Raw genomic sequence first — 17768 nt, 5'->3', positions numbered from 1 at the left:
CCAGAAGATGGGGAAAATGGTACTACTGCCTCAGAAGGATCATGTTATGTACTACTTTTTATAATCAGGGCAAAAAATGTAGCTGTCCATACAACAGCAAGATGCCTTTCACCTGTATGAAAAGTACGGTCACTGGTGCATGCAGCATCCCGGATTGCAAGAGGGATGTCCGACTGCTGGTTTAGGCCTGACGTCCCCTGCCTCCCGTATACGAATTTAGTGCCCTGGAACTCTAATTTCAGAATAAAGTATTAGCAGTAACCCTTGTAACAAGTTGACAAATGACGGAGCTAGTTTTCATTTCTGATAGAAGCAATGCTTTTTTTTCTTAAACAGATTACCTTTAATATGTCTTTTTGGTGTATTGGTCGACTGTTTATAAAGATGAAACTCCTTTCTGGGGTTGAAAGACTTGTGGAAGAGTGGTCTGCATCATGCTTTGGAAGAAATCCACTTAGATAAATCTATAATTGTAATTATAGAATTAATATGCAATGTAACAATAAGTGTGGTTCCATAGGTCTGGCTACATACTATACATTACAAGTTATCAAAACATAAATACATTTTCATCTTATGGTCTAGTAACCATGTCTTGAGCATTAACTTTAAATAAAATATTGGAAGCATGTTAAATTGGTGTTCTCTGCCTCTAACTCTTTCTGTAATTCTATGTTAAGGAAAAATTGGCATTCATAAAAGCTTCATGAATGGGCATATATTTTACTGCTACAGACATAAATACTGCTCTCTCTGCTCAACTTTAAATTCTCCTTTTCCTTATCCTATATAATAAAACCCTAATATGCACATTTAAAATTTTCTTTCCCCATATTGTGACTCTCCTCTGGCTGTTTGTCCTTTTCTTTCAGCCACCTCTTCCTATAAAGAAGTGGCTGTTTCTATATTTATTCAGAGTATGCTATAAAGCCAATCTGACTGGGTTTTATTTCTGAGTTAAAAATCTCTTGCTCTTTGGATTCCAAGATGGCTGCAGAATTCATGGAAGCTACACCAACCTGCTCCCGGCCCAAACTGGATTTACAGCTAAATTATAAAGCAATCAACCTGAATAACCAACTGAAGGCTGGCTAACCTGAAATGTAATAACCAAGACTTTCCAGAAGAAGCCATGCAGAGACTGGTGAGAAGGGCAGAGACCCACTCAGATGTGCTGGTGGCCGTAAAACTCCCTCTCCGAGGAGCGTGCTGACAGGTCCCCACCAAGAGCAACATCAGGAGGAGGGCCCACAGCATCTGGCGGTGAAAATGGGCGGGAATGCGGTCCGTCTGGGAGAGCCCGCTCCACCTTCCCAGGGAAGAGCACTCCCATTGTTACAGCACCGGCCTGGGGAGCGCAGGGACCAGACTCCAATTTCTGCCTCCGACTGCGGGCAAGGCCACACTGCCGTACTTGGTCCTAGAGGGTCGCTGGCTACACCTAGCAGTGACTTTAAGGGGCCCTCATATTTCTGGGGGGAGGGGAAGAAGGGAGGCTCGAAGCTGGGACACTCCAAGTGTTTGACTCTTGAAGGCTATTGTCTGGGACTTGGATGAAGTGCTTAGCTACCTCCTATGGGCTAGATGGGCTTGGTGAAGTTAGGCAAGGCAGGGGCTGGGGGGGAATGGGGCCACCTATAATAGTGTCAACAGTAAAAATAAAGTTTAAAAAATATCTTGCCCTTTGACATTGATTACAGTGTTGTATTTTATCTTATTTTTCATTTAGAGAACTCTTTTACAAACAAACCAATGACTTATTCATTATTTTTATGCATTCTTTCTCTATTTTACAAATATAAAGAGAAGGAAGAAAATGAAGAAAGATCCTAGAAACAATTACCACTGAGAAGAGAGACACTGAGGGAACAGGAGGCAAGGACAATGCTCCCACTTTTACCTTTAAAGATAATATAATCTTTAAGAATACAGTTTAGAGCCAGGCTGACATGATTTAAATTCCAGCTCCACTACTAGCTGTCATCTTGGTCAAGTTATTTAAAATAGAGGCCTATAATCTATCTGAAACAAGCAGAACCAAATGTGTTATTAACCTGTTAAATAATAGTAAAGTTTCAGTTTAGGTTTAGAAAAGTCAGAGAATCTGTGGGGTTGCTATTTTCAGTTACCCAGAAACCATGAGGCTCCTTAACAACATAGCCTGTAGGCCGCCACCTATGTCTATGGCTATTGCTGCCCTTGGAAATAAATGTTTAAGGAAGACACATTACCAATTTTAGAATGCTAAGTGCATTATTGTCACAGTGCCAAATTGTGCCAATCTTAAAAAGTAAATTAGTAAAGCTGGATAATCCATTACAAAATGATACTACTTAATTAACTGTAAAACTTCACAGCACTTAGCAATGGTTGTATAATTAAACAGGTAACATGAGACCCTTCTTAAAGCACCTGCTGAGCATCAGGGACAGCCTATTTAGTCTCTAAAAGACTTACTAAGCTTGTGGATTAAAAAAAAGTCTGCCCCAGATAGGTAATTATGAAGACTCAAATGAAAAAGAAATTGTTAATACTGCTAGTGTTTTCCTTTCATACCATCTTGATCGGCCACTGAATAATCACTCTTACTTCCAAAATACTGAGCTTTTAAAAATGGCTTAGGATAATCTTAAGAACTAACAAACTACATTTAAGTTATATAGAAAGAGAAAAATCAAACAGCAAAGTTTTATAAAATACTATAAAAAGTGAAAATCAAGCTAGTTCATGGAAAAATAATGTCTATACGAGACCAAATCAGTGCAACAAAATAAAACATTAGATAAAGAGCCCTGCTACCTACCCAATCTGTCAAACCCATCTCTTCTCTTCCACCCCAATTCTGTTGAAATAACAGTAACTGGTTTCCTAACACTTGTCCTTCTCCCATTTCAGTAAACTTCTAGAACACCATGGAGTTATGTTCCTAAAGTAATACTTTAAGTACTTTCTTTGGTCAGGAAAATGGGATAAGTCATGTAGAAACTTCCTGCTCCCTCATCCCAACTATAAATAGATGACACAGAGAGATAAAATTAGTTTTTACAATAATTTCAAAAGACCTAACCATTTTTTAAAATGACAAACATAAAGATGTTATGCGTGAAAAACATAACAGGGCGTAATGGCTGAAGTCAAGAGCCCTATGTGCTCTAGGATCAGAAACCAGCTATGTTAGCTGGAAATTAAATTCTGTATGGAAATAAGGAGAGAGAACATGCCCATAAAAACATGGAATTAAAACCAGTCTTTCCAACTTAAATGGGTGGCTGTGATATCCTCCCTCCAACCCAGCCCCCCAAAACGCTTAAAAAGACTGTGTGTGGCTGTTTGCGAGGGTCACAGAAAGAGCACACACAACTCCAAACCAAAAACAAAGCTAAGCCAAATCAGCCAGGAAAAGGTCCCTAAAATCGTGGCAGGATGAAAGGCAGTACCTACTAATTACAACACCTCATTCTGAATGGGGCTGGGAGGGGGGTAGTAGCTGCCAGAGTAGGAGGCGGGAGAGAAAAGGAAAAGAGGGAAAAAATCTGAACAACAAAAACAACAAATGTGCATTCAAGGTGATTTTGCAAATTAAAATTTCAAAGCATCTAAAACAGCAGAGAATGAGAAAATTCTCTCAGGAAAGTAGAAATGATAAAGCAATATGAAAAGGACTTTGACGTTACTATGTGTACCATGCTTTTAAAAGAGTAACAAAAAAAAATCCATTCTATAATAACCCAGAAGATAAAGAAATCAAAACTAATAGCTATAAATTAAGTTTAGAAGAGAATAGAAAAATGAATAAATTCTGAATTCTAAAAATAATATCAACTAGAAGACAGATGTCAAAAAACCCCAAAACAGAACTGGAGGAGCTCCACGAAGCCAAGAAAACCATACAGGGAAACACCTAACAAATGGTCCCACAGCAGTGGTGTAACTGGGGCCACCGCCGATAATTGGAGATTCTTCCCAAGTGGAGTTCTTGTGCAAAGAAAACCGACCTTTAACATTCAGGGAAGAGATACATAAAGATTCTCTACACCCAGGTCCCCAGTGGCCACCTACCAGCCAAGTCCAGGGGGGCATTGATGACTAAGTTTCACAATGTAAAGGTATGTGATGAGGACAAAAATGCAGTGAGGGGGCAACTACTAGCAGTTGGCAAACAAACTTAAGATTGCTTTTGGCCAGAAATGCAAAGGTGCCGAAGAAACTCTGATATAAAACAAGTCTCCTTACAAGCCCCAGAAAGCATGCAAGGGTGATGGGTGGCTGCTAGCAACGTAAGAGAATACCCGTCTCGACAGAAGATGGTATTTAGATTACTCTCACCAGAGACACACTCAAAAAGTTTATCATTCTGATAGCCCATGGGACTGGAGCCACTCAGCAACATGTTTCCCGAATTCTCCCATGCCTCAATGCCAACATACCCACATGAAGGTGCATCACAAGTTTTGGTATCTCTCATAGATTACCAACAGCCCTTATGAAATTCTATCTCAAGAAAAGATTTTTAAAAAAATCAATAGACAAGCATGGATCTGGCAATACATCTCGATATACATCAGAGGAAAAAACTCCCAACTGCAGAACTGGCTCATGAGACAGTCCCATAACACACGGAACCATACCTGGTCAAGGTCTATGTCAGCACTTTTCATACTTCAATGCGCACCTGGAGACCTCGTTCAAATTCAGACTCTAATTCAGTGTGTCTGGAATGAGGACTGATTCTTCGTTTCTAACAATTAGCTCCCAGGTGATGCCAATGCCGCTGGTCTTTAGACCAGCCTATGGCAGTTAGAATTTCTAGAGCACAATACCACAGACATCGAGCAAGGACCTCCTGTCACACGCTTCCCGAGTTACCAGTGTAGGCAATAAAGTCCCATGAAGCCCCAGGAGCCTACGGGAATTTAGACAATACCCTGACCATCCCAAGTCAGCCACCATGCCCAGTCTCAGGTGGCATTTGGGCGTGTCGAAACCAAGTGAGTTCTGAAAAACAGGATCCGTGTCAGATCATGGCCATTCTCCAGGCACTGCAGCTGGCCACTAAGGCTGGCCTGACTCCTTCCTGGGGCAGAGAGAACTCTTAAGGCATTAAGTGAGCACAAGTTCCCATCCAAGACTCTACTAAAAAGATAATAATTAAAAACTCAGCACTCAAACAGAATAAGAGGGGAACCAGTCGTAGAAAAGAGATTCCCACAAATTAAGAAAAGAGAGAAGAGCAGAACCCAGAAGCCAACTGTCTAGTAGAACAGAGAACCTTCAGACTTAGTCAGCAGACACACAAGAACAACAAAAGAGCTCTTCTTAAAGGAAATGAATAAGGACAATCTTCCATAAACCAATTACAATTTAATTTAGTGCTAAGAAAGGGGGGACAAAGGAGGAGGAAGAGGAGGGGGAGGGAGGAGGAAGGGATGGAGGGAGATAAACTGAATTTCCCAAGGCAGTGAGCATGGGTGCAGAGGAAGCCTCAACCCCTAATGGACTGTGATCCCTCCAGACTCCAGGAACAGGATCAGGATCAGGATCTTCATAACTTAACACTGAAGATCCTGACAGCCACAAACACCAAGTTCCCCATTAGACTTGCTATTCAGGGGAAAAGATAGCGAAAGAATGAGAGGCTTGGAAAAAAAGAACCTGATAAGCAAAATGAAACTGACCTCCTAAGAAAAAAGATTATTTAAGGAACAAATAATTAACAGACAAAAAGTTATAATCTTCAGAAAGATTCAAGATTTTGTATCCATAAAACAAGAATAAGTTACTAAGAAGCAACACAACTTTAAAATGCTCTTAGAAATTAAACATAGCACTTTCAGAATAAGAAAAAAAATCAGTAGATGGGGTAAAAGAATCAGAGAGATGTCCAAAAACTTACAGAAAAAAGGAAGATGAAAAACTTGAAAAAAACAAAACAAAAGAAAAAGAAAAATAAGAGGTCCTAATCAACAATAGGGAGCTTTCATTAAAAAAAAAAAAAGTCTTCAGATTCAGGTCTCACACCAACAGCTCAGCATATTAAGCAAATGTATAATAAAAGACACACACCTACACATATCCTCATAAAATTTAAGAAGAAAGATAACGGAAAGAGCCTAAAATTTTCAGGTAGAAAAACACATTGCCTCGCCCTAGAAAGAAAGAATTGTAATATATTAATCTTCAGCAACAATGGACGGTCAAAGATATTCAATGTCATCAAAGCTCTAAAGAAAAATTATTTAATCTAGAATTTTATGTCCACCAGAGTATCAACAAGAGAAAGTGAAAAATAAAGTCACTTAGACATGAAAGTTTACCTCTGCGAAAGATATTTAAAAATGTATATCAGATAAACAACAATGAATTCCAAAAAAGAGGAAGGCATGGGACACCAGAAATAGTTGAAATAGCGAGCACTCCTATGAAAAGAAAGCCCAGGATGAGAATGCCTGAAACAATCAATCCAAACATGAAATGAGTGAGTCTGAGAACAATGAGTGCAAAAAGAATGGAATGAAATGGGTGACCAGTAATAGCTACAAAACTGAAAGATTTTATTGCTGACATAATAAAGTAAGTTTCTTCACTAAAAAAAGAAAGAAAAATTTTGGAAAGCCCAGAAAAATAAAAAATAAGATAGTCCATATAGGAGGCAAAGAAAAACATGACAAATTTCATGTATTTGATGGGGAAAGAAACAAAGAGATGCCATTTAATTGGGACAATGGGAATATTCTCTATGCATGGCATAGGGAGACATAAAACTAGATCCCTACAGAGGGAATGTAATTCTAGCACATACTTGGGTTAGCAATGAAGATTATTTATATAGTGCTGTATACCTCATATATAGTTTCAACTTTTATAATCAATCTTCAAACAAACTATGGAAGACTTAAGAATCTATATTATAAAAGGCCTGTGGCCCTAACACCATAACGACCAAAGACCAGCGCGGGTGGGCGGAGCTGCGAGCGTGGCAAGGTGCGCGGGTAGGCGGCGCTGTGCGATTTTGGGTGCTGGGCTTCTAGTGGTTAGATAAGAAAATTGGTTATTAAACTTGGTAACATAAAAGTAGAGTTGACATGACTGAGAGGAAAGGGCAAGCAGAAATAAGAGTGGGGTGTTAATAACCACATCCAATATAATAGGAACTCCAGAAACACTGACTGAGGGTGACAGATCAAGGAAAGGAAGTTGGAGTCCTAACCGGTTTGGCTAAGTGGATAGAGCGTCGGCCTGCGGACTGAAAGGTCCTAGGTTTGATACCAGTTAAGGGCATGTACCTTGGCTATGGGCACATCCCCGGTAGGAGGTGTGCAGGAGGCAGCTGATGGATGTTTCTCTCTCATCGATGTTTCTAACTCTTTATCCCTCTCCCTTCCTCTCTGTAAAAAATTAATAAAATATATATTTTTTTAAAAAGAACAAAAAAGAAAACGAAGTTGGAGTATATATTTAGAACAAGAAAGGGAAAAAAAAGTAAGAGTTAAAAGTCTTTTTCTTTCATAGTGGAAAATAAATAGATGACATCCTAAATTTAAAAATTAATGTAAGTACAATAGTTAAAGGCTCCTGCCCCCTCAAACCTGCAATTGGGAAATAATGTCAGTCTCCTTGGCGATGAGACTTTGAAAGACCATTTCTGTGTGTACCTGAGCCTCCTCCGAGTGGTACTGAAAGGGCTCCATGTTGCCCATGACAGCAGTCCCCAGAACAGACAGGAGAGCCATCTTATGATCGGATGCTCTCGTTTTCTGCCAAACCACTGCCTGGGGAGAAAAGACACAGATAACTTTTAACCATTTAGATTGACTACATTCACTGCACCACTGGTTTCTATATTTAGCCTCCGTTTATATCTTCAGGATCGTTTAGAAGAGATGCATGGAAAGAACAGATGCATGAAAAGGCTGACAGAGCTCTGGTTCTGAATTTTAGTAGCTGGGTATGTTGCAGCATAAAACTGATTCCACTTCCCTTAACCTCGGTTTCCTCCTCTCTACACGATAACTAAGAATATTTACCTCCCAGAGTTGCTGGGAAATGAAAATATATAATGGAGGCAGACACAAAAGGCAGTGCCTGGCACAACACAGTTTCTTTATGTATTAATTTTCTCCCTCTTCTAAACTTCAGTGTATATACTTCAGCATATATTTAAATTAAATTGTTCCTCTAAATAAGGTATTATTTGATTAAGGATAGACAACCATTCTATAAGGTTTCTGTAAATAGTTGAACTGGAATAATAATTTGGAATAATGCATACTTTTTAAAATTACCTTCATAATTACCTGTTATATACAGAGAAAGTACAAAAAGCTACCTGAATCTCATAAACTCAAAAGCTGAATAATGAGCTTGCATTTTTTCACTGCAAATATGTAGCCGGGTGGTTTAAGAGAAACATGGACCACGATCAGGTGTGATATATTGCAATCTCTTCAGTTAACATCTGGCCCAATTATAGTCAAATCTCTTGAGAAACCGTCAACACAAGTACATTCGTTCATTCAACAAATATTCACTTAGCCCCTCGTCAATCCTGAGGAAAATGTGAAAAGCATCACCTCAACGTGCAAGGGGCAGGCAGAGGAAGGGGAGGGGCCTGCAAAGGTGTAGCCAGGGAGACAGGAAGAGCCACAGGACAGGCCGGTGCACAGAACAAAGAAGTTTCTAAGAAAGAAGACTTGGTCCTATGTGACTAGTGTCAAGAGATCAAGTTAAGAACAGAGATGTGGCGATCAGGAGGGACAGACTAAGGAATCTGGGATGGACTAGCTGTGACACGGTGGCTGAGAGCCCGAGAAGGTGAAGCACAGAAGAACCAGGAATGTGACTGAGTCCCCGGTACCAAGAACACTGTCAGGGCCCAATAAACACCAATTTGTTGAAGGAGTGAGGAAATGGGTACATTTTTTCCTACAGAAAAGTAACTCTAGTGGAGTTGAAAACTAGCTCTTTGTTTTGAAAGATTAAGACTGCTGGTTGCCATACCATATACACATTAGGAATCATGTCTTAGTAACTAAGTAATAATTTTGCTTTAGGAAATCCAAAGCAACCTTTGATTTTCTTTCTTTAAAAAAAAAAAAAGTAACAGTTTTGAGATATAACTCACACCATTACAATTCATTCATTTTATGTGTACAATTCAATGGTTTTTAGTACATTTACAGAGCTGTGCAATTATCAACATAATCTAATTTTAGAACAATTTTATCACTTCAGAAAGAAACCCTGTACCCATTATCAGTCACCCCCATTTCTTCCTACTAAGTAATCACTAAATTACTTTCTGTCTCTATACATTTGCATACTTTGGGTTTTTCATATAAATGGAATCATACAATACACAGCATTTGTGAGTGGCTTCTTTCACTTAGCACAGTGTTTTCCAGGTTTACCCATCAGTACTTCATTCCTTTCAATGGCTCCATGTGGCTCCACTGCATGGACATACATTAGAACGACCTTTCATCAGATGACGGCATTTGTGTGGTTTCCACTTTTTAGCTATTATGAATGATGCTGCTAGGAGAACTCATGTACCAGTTTCTATGTGCCGTGCTTTCATTTCCCCTGGGTACATACCAAGGAGTGGAACTGCTAGGTAAGGCAGTAACTTTATTTTTGGAGGAACGGCCAGACTGAAATCTGCACTGCCTGTGTGTTTGTAAATAGACAAAGAAGTGCTGCTTCTGCTATCAAGGCTGTTATTTTAAGCTAGCCAGGAGCTTGTGCTTTAAGGGACAATATTCAAAATAACAGCAAGTAGGTCAAGTTCTGAATAATCTGCAACTGTATTGGAGTGAAATGACCCCCTGCTCCTGCTCCATACTTTCTATATCACAAGTTACTTTTAACAAAAAGTTGTCAATTGCCAAGGCCGGTTTGGCTCAGTGGATAGAGCGTCGGCCTGCGGACTGAAGGGTCCCAGGTTCGATTCCGGTCAAGGGCATGTACCTGGGTTGCGGGCACATCCCTGGTGGGGGATGTGCAGGAGGCAGCTGATCGATGTTTCTCTCTCATCGATGTTTCTAGTTCTCTGTCCCTCTCCCTTCCTCTTTGTAAAAAATCAATAAAATATATTTTTTTTAAAAAGTTGTCAATAAAAACTTATTCACAAAATAATTTATCTCTTCAAAGCTATGCTAGCTGATACTGACATACACATATAGAAAATATGCTAAAAATGGAATGGAAAAAAAAAAAAAAGAAAAGAAAAGAAAATATGCTAAAAATAAAGTAGTCAAAGTATTTCAAGAAAACTTATGGTTCAAAATTCCTGCTTTAAAGCCTGTGATACTTGTAATGTAAACATCACATTATTTAGTTTGTATTAGAGTGATGCCTCAGGTGAGGCCTAAGATAGAAAGCTTTGTTGAATAATATATAAAGATGCTATTTCACTGCCTGATCTGCTGAATAGCTATACAGAATTATAAAAAGGTTACTTGAGGAAATGGGTTCTAAATAAGCTATGAAACATGAAAATCATTAAATGTGAAAAAAATGTTTAAGTAAACACTCCAGAACAGTAGTTCTGGAGTATTATTTCACAGCAGGCAACTATTGCACCAAAGAGGCTAATTTAGAAGCATTTTCTAAACTAGCCTTACAGTTGGGCTAGCAATAAATGATAAAGAGGTCTCCCAACAAATTCAATCTTCACTATTAGGCAAAATCCATTATTAAAGAAATAAACCAAAAAATGATAATTAAAAATGAAGGATCTAGAAGAAACTAAATTTTTAAATACTACATTTTCTATAGTAAATAGTTTTTAGTTTGCTTTCCTTACCATTTAATTAATCCTATATTATCTTCTAAAACAGATATTCTTCTCACTTCCTGAAGTTTTCATATATTTGCCATTAGGCCGAAAGCTTAACCTGTGCTAAAAATAAACACACAGGCCCCCATATGTTTCCTATTTAGGTCACACAGAGTTGGAGCATCTAGATGTGCCAACTAAGAATCTGACTCTAGTCAGTATGATGACAGTGCAAAAAACACCTCAATCAAAAATATATTATTACATGCACACCATGTAGTTGATTGAAGATATATAAATATATCTTGCCACTGTTCCTACTTAATTACATGTACTATTTGAAGGAAATAAAATTAGATGAGAATACTCAATATTTAATTAGTATACCTCAAATGTGAAGGCAATTTGTGATAATGGGGAAAAGGATGTTGCACATAGATGACACACACTCCTATATAATAAAGAGGTAATATGCAAATCAACCCTCATACCCTCACAAGATGGCTGCCTCTGTCCAGGCCGGCAGGGGGGTTAGTGAGGGACGACCAAACGACTGAACAAGCAGGCTGCGTGGGGTGACCTGGCCGGCGGGGGGACTGTGAGGGGCAACCAGGCTGGTGGGAGGGGGGGCAGTTAGGGGTGACCAGGACAGCAGCGGGGGGCAGTTTGGGGTGACCAGGCCAGCAGGCAGGTGAGTGATTAGGAGCCAGAGGTCCAGGATTGTGAGAGGGGTGTCCGACTGTTGGTTTAGGCCCTCTCCCGGATTGAAGAGGGTGCAGGCTGGGCTGAGGGGACCCCCCTCCCCTGCATGAATTTCATGCACTGGGCCTCTAGTTAACTAATAAAGGCAATGCCAATAAGACTGTCTGAGCAAAGGAGACTCCTTCATTAATATGAAATAAAAAGTATACATATTGGCCTAATTATGTGCTAATTATATGCACAGATGGTCTAAGATGTTTTAACTACTTCCAAGGTCTTATACTAGTAAGTTGATATAACTGATCAGTATATCTGCTCCTGCATATGTATTTGTACTGACTCTGGTTCAGAAAAGGACAGGGGGACAAAATATTATAGGGAAGATCAGTTTCTTCCACACTGGCAATCTGACAATGATTTTAGCTACAGAAGCTTATCACTAAGACAGTGTTAAATGTTTTGATTCAGTATAAAATTATGATTATCCCATCACAACATCAATACTAGTGTTAAGGAATATCACATTCTATTAACATAATAAGTTATGGTTTGATTCTTCTAAGTAGCCTGAGACTTTTTTAAAAAGAATTCTATCTTGATAAAATATATTCAGCATGACTCTGAACTTAAAATCTCTTATTCATACTTTTATTCTGCTTAAATGTTTTTTATTTTATATTAATTTTTTTAATAGAGTATGCATAATTACTTCCCCTGAAAGTTACAAAGAAATTGGTAACTTTACCTTTTTTCTTTTCTTTTTTTTGGCGGGGGGGGCGGGGGAGCTGTGGGGGGGGGGGGCGGGTTGCTTATAAGAGCCAGGCAGACAAGAGATAAAGATGAAAGTAATTTTTTTACTTTACTTTTTCATATTTTTTGGCTTTTGCACCATGTAAAGGTATGACTTATTTTTAAAAAGTAAATAAAAATTTAAAAACATAGTCAATCTTTGCATAACTTTCAAAGGGAGATGGTAGATACTCATTGTTTATGATCCTTAAAACAAGAAAGAGTATTTCCAATTGCTCATCAACTCTTGTCACATCTACATGAGATGTTCTTCTTGTCTAGACCCTCTTCCCTGTGCTCTGCACAACTACCCGGCACACTGAGCCAGCCTCCTCAGTCACACCACTGAACGCCATCCGACCCATCCTCCAACTGCCATGAGAATTACCTCATTTTGTTAGAAACTCCTTACTGTATTCCCTTTTAGCCATTTGCAAGAAATCCAAATTCCCATGTAAGGCAGACAAGGGCCGTTAGAATGTGGGCCCAGGCAACTTTCCCAGCCTTCCCTCCCACTTCCCCACACCATTTTGAGCTTTCTCTGACCTCTGATGACTCCTCAACCTTACATGTCCTTTGAATGCCTATGCCTCGTCTTTCTCAAGAACTCATTTGAAGGCCTTTCTGAACCTGACCAGAGTCTAATAACTGCCCCCAGATTACCCGTACTTCTTACTATTGTTTACAGGAGGTCTTCAGATCAGCTTTTCTAAACAACTCTTTAAACCTGGAACCCCGAGGTAATCATCACTCCCTCCCACATTTAATTTTATGGAAAGGGTTATTTGCAAATCAAGCTGCTATTGCTTTACAACAATATTTGATTTCAGCTTTTCCTCTTTTTTCTCACTGAATAGGGAACCTTATCTATTACATTTTGTTTTTCCTAAGACTTTGCTTCTCCAAACTTGCCTTTACTTCTCATTCTAAATGAAGCTACCTCAACCATCTCCTTTGCAATGCAACTCCATCCTCCACAGGGTTCTCTAGTTGTTGTCTTTTCAGATAAAGACCAATAATGGATAGAAAATCCAGATCAATGAGTAATCAGAGGACTTGAATAACACTACAGACCTAATAGACAAATGCCAATCACTCCTCCCCACAGCAGCAAAATACACATTCATTCCAAGCTCCTATTTCCCCAGGATAAGTCATGGTATGTCACAAAACAAATTTAAGTTTAAAACATACCAAGCATTTTTTCTGGCCACAATAGAATAAAACAAAAAATCAATAGCAGAAGAAAACTGGAAAATTCACAATATGTGGAAATTAAATAACACATTCTTTAAGATAAGTAAAAATGAAAACATACCAAAACTCTTGAGATGCAGAAAAAGCAGTAAAAACAGTGAAGTTCATTGTCTACCTTAGAAAAAGATGTCAAATAAACAACCTAACTATTCACCTTAAGGAACTAGAAAAAGAACATCAACCTAAGCCCAAAGCTACCAAAAGAAAGAAAATGACAATGATTATTACAGAGTAGAAATAAATACAATAGAAAACAGACAGGAAAAAAGTCCACAAAACTAAGAGTTGGTTTATTGAAAAGAAACAAAATTGACAAACCCTTAAACTAAAACAAGACTCAAATAAAATTAGAAATGAAAGAAGAGACATTACAGCTAATGCCACACATATAAAAAGAATCACGAGCCTACATGAATACTTATATACCAACAAACTGGATAGCCTAGAAGCAAAGGCTCAATTTCTAGAAACACAGAACCTAACTAGTATCATTGCTTATAGCCTCCTATAATTCTTTCCTGTAACCACTGCCAAACTAATGGCCAGAGGGTAACACATTGATCCAGCGGTTCTCAACCTGTGGGTCGCGACCCCTTTGGGGGTTGAACGGCCCTTTCACAGGGGTCACCTAAGACCATCCTGCATATCAGATATTTACATTATGATTCATAACAGTAGCAAAATTACAGTTATGAAGTAGCAATGAAAATAATTTTATGGTTGGGGGTCACAACATGAGGAACTGTATTTAAAGGGCTAGAAGGTTGAGAACCACTGGATTAAGTCATTTCCCTACTCCCAATTTTCCATTTAAAAAAAAAAAAAAGACAGCCACGCATTCAAGACCCTTTATAACCTAGCCTCAAATGATCTTTCAAGATTTATCTTCCTCTATTCCTTTATATAAAACTAGAGGTCCACTGCACGAATTTGTGCATGGGTGGGGTCCCTCAGCCTGGCCGGCAATCGGGACTGATTGGGGCCAGCTGGCCAGGGGGTGGGACCACGGGAGGTTGGCTGTGGGAGCGCACTGACCACCAAGGGGCAGCTCCTGCACTGAGCATCTGCCCCCTGGTGGTCAGTGCGCGTCATGGCAACTGGTTGTTCGGTTGACCGGTCGTAACAGTTGCTTAGGCTTTTATATAGATAGAAGATACCTACTCACCTAAATTGATTTATTCACTGATTCTAAATGGGCTCAGCATTGTTAATGTTCACAATATTTCTCTACTTAGAATGATCTTGATCCATTTATCTGTATTACCAAATTCTACTGTAGTAGAGTGCCCCTATGGTGCACCCACCTTGGGGGAGGAGGTCCTAGGTGAGATCACTTTTACATGTTGCTTCTACTATACTGAATCAATAACACCTGTCATGTGGCCCAAGTCAGCCTCCCTCTTCTGTAACTTTCTAGGAGTCCCCCAAAGGGGCGAATGAGCCAGCAGGAACTGCAGCACCTGGAGACGTGTTGGAAATGTAGACTCGCAAGCCCTCCCTGACCTACTGAATCAGAATCTGCATTTTTAAGAAGATTCTCAGGTAATCTGCATCCATGATAAAGTTTGTTTAAAGCACTGGTAGGAGACCAGGAGGGAAAATGGACTACAGAAACACAGTGTGAATACTTGGAAGCACTAAGATTTGTGATCATGATCTAAAGTGGTACTAGTCAGGAGATGTGTGTTCTTCCAGCTCCATCCAGCTGTACAGGCTTAGGCACCAAGAAGAGAAAGAGATGGATTTAACCAGGATTTGATTAGTCAAACAAGTACAGTTTAGTGAGAGAGGAGCAAGAATATCGAAGGAGCTTCCAAGGAATGCTAATTATGGACAACATTCTGTAGCAGGGAAAGGAGAGAACTGAGGGTAACAGGGACAAGAAACAGTTAAAAGGCAGCGGAGTCAAGGATCAGAGGTCCAATAGTGTAAGGACTGGCAGGGTTAGCTGGAGAGACGGAGGTGGCAGACAGAGGTAAACTACTTAACACTGAAATTAATGGATGTTCGTTTTGGACGATGGCTAGGCCTACAGTGTAGCTGCAGGAATTAGTGGCTGAGGCAGGGTGGAGAATAAAATTTACTGGAGAAGAGGAGTAAAAGACCTGAGGCTCTAGAAAAGACTACCTATGGGGCTATTGAATTCACTATAGTGATAATAATCTAAGAGTCTAAAGAGCAAGATTCAAAGCTGAATGATATGTCAAGGGGGGGAAAAAAGGAGACATATGTAATACTCTTTGTAATACTTTAAGAAATAAAAATTATTAAAATATTAAAAAAAAAAAAAGCTGAATGATATTTTAGTCATTTAGTCATCATTTAGATATTTAGTCATCATTTGAAAATGCTGCCAGGGATACAAGGTTCTCAGAAAAGCCAGATTTCAAGTAGAGCAACGTGAACGAAGAAAAGGCTAAGGACACAGGAGATTTTACTTGACTTACCATGAAATGGGGCACTACAGATGGCCAGGTGTGAGAGGCAGAGTTAGGAAAAGCAGTGATTTGTATGAGTAAGAGTCCAGGGTGATAAGGGATGATTTGAGAGACCCAGGCTTCTTGTGTTAACTGACGTCAACAGGAATAAAAACATGATGATATTAGGGCTGACAGTCCCAAAGCAGGTAACAGTTGCAAGATTCTGACTTTTAAGGTCTTGCCATGATTATGAGTTCTGGGAATCCCAGCTGACAACTGCAGATGGAGGCAGAGAAGAGAGAGAAGTGGTCTTATTCTGAGAGCGGAGGCCCTCAGAACACATCCACCAGGAAGTCTTCCCTGATTGTTCTAGCCCAAAGCAAAGGTTCCATCCTCTCAATGTCTATAGTATTGATCGATATCATTCAACAACCACTCAACAAGTTTTCATTATTTCCATCTATTAAATGTTCAGACACTTTTGCAATATTTTCTGACTTACACTGGAGGCTCTTTCCGAATGCAGGCCATCACATAACTGCTCCAGAGCACCTACTCAAAGCTCTGAATCTAGCAGCTGTGAAGAAGCCAAAGGAGAATGAATGATGCATTAAATTAACGGGGGGGGAGAGGGGGGGAGAGTTGGGCAAAGGGGAGCAGGAATGGGGACATCTGTAATAGTGTCAACAATAAAAATAAAGTTATAAAAACAAATAAATTAAAATCGCTCAGCTTCTCAAAAAATAAATAAATAAAATATATCTAAAGAGACATCTGTTCATTAACTAAAAAAGAAACAAAAACAAAACCCACCCAAACTTTCAACATTGGAACTGAAGGAATAATTTCTTCAAAAGGAAGCATTAAAGCACAGCCCTCACCTGAAATTTCTCTTTACCTACTCTGCCTCCACAGCCCTGGCCGGGATGGGGAGAAGGGTGTGCCCCTGTAGCACTGATCCATTGTGGGCAGAGGACTTTTCCTGGATTCCTCCTAGCACAGCTGACACAAAACTGGGACATTAAAACATGTTGGAGTAAAAGACTGAAAGATGCAAAGAAGGATAAAATGGTAAAGATGCAAAAAAAATCTTTGAATGTAAGGGACAGATTATAAATAACCACTTACTTATCTTTAATTTATAATCCAATAAACTAGCTCCTTTCTCATTCTTGGTCACCCCCACGCCCAAATCTTTGACCACCACCCCAGAAGAGCAGCCTCCTAGGAAACCCAAAAGCTTTGTCTAGTGGGAGCCACCAACTCTCCATGGCCAGTTTCCTGGGTTTCTGTTCCTGACTAAGGCCTTGCCTCCTCCCAGATTGACGGACACTAGAGAGTCAACTCTTCAAAGCTATCACCATTCTTCCAAACCTCAAAAATACATAAACTGATCCAAATAAACTTTAGCACTCATCACATGGAGGTGGGGGATGTGGGAAGTCATTCCTTCAATTACTTCTCCTTTGTACCAGTTAAAACCTTTTTATATCAATGAGATCCAATTTAGCTTTTGCAATATCAGTGGGCTTCTAATTATGAAGACAAATATTGAATTCCAAACAATTTTAAAAACTACAAACAATATTTTGGGCAAAAGAAATATTCACAGAATAACACCAAGCATGAAGTATGAAAGTATCTCTTATCTGAACTCATGCATTTAACATTATGTTCTGAACTAGTGATATATAGACTTACTCATGTACATATGAAACAGCTAAGAATAGTAAATTGGTCTCAGATATCACACTGAGAAAAACTTCTAATTATGGAAAATTACTTTATAAATGAAAATATATGCTGCGGGGCTTTACAGGAAC

General features: G+C 39.3%; 1 protein-coding gene across 10 annotated transcripts in view; it reads right to left on the bottom strand.

The window, feature by feature from the left end:
- Positions 1–17768, bottom strand: part of PMS1 (PMS1 homolog 1, mismatch repair system component) — a 65866-nt gene that overhangs the window by 23116 nt on the left and 24982 nt on the right. For 8 of the 10 annotated variants that reach the window (XM_070421683.1, XM_070421677.1, XM_070421682.1 and 5 more), the window contains exons 6-7: positions 7653–7769; positions 342–464 (exon numbers count right to left, since the gene is read on the bottom strand). In XM_070421683.1, the coding sequence (XP_070277784.1) occupies positions 342–464; positions 7653–7769 (240 nt within the window). Of the gene's footprint in view, positions 1–341; positions 465–7652; positions 7770–15972; positions 16091–17768 lie in introns of those variants that run through there. The other 2 variants (XM_070421687.1, XM_070421679.1) reach the window with 2 other exon arrangements.

This window comes from Myotis yumanensis, unplaced genomic scaffold, assembly GCF_028538775.1.
Source record: "Myotis yumanensis isolate MYYU_CA2020_CCGP unplaced genomic scaffold, mMyoYum1.0.hap1 SCAF_8, whole genome shotgun sequence".
Lineage (NCBI taxonomy): Eukaryota > Metazoa > Chordata > Mammalia > Chiroptera > Vespertilionidae > Myotis > Myotis yumanensis.
The sequence above is the reverse complement of the archived record's forward strand: the minus strand, read 5'-3'. Positions and strand labels throughout refer to the sequence as shown.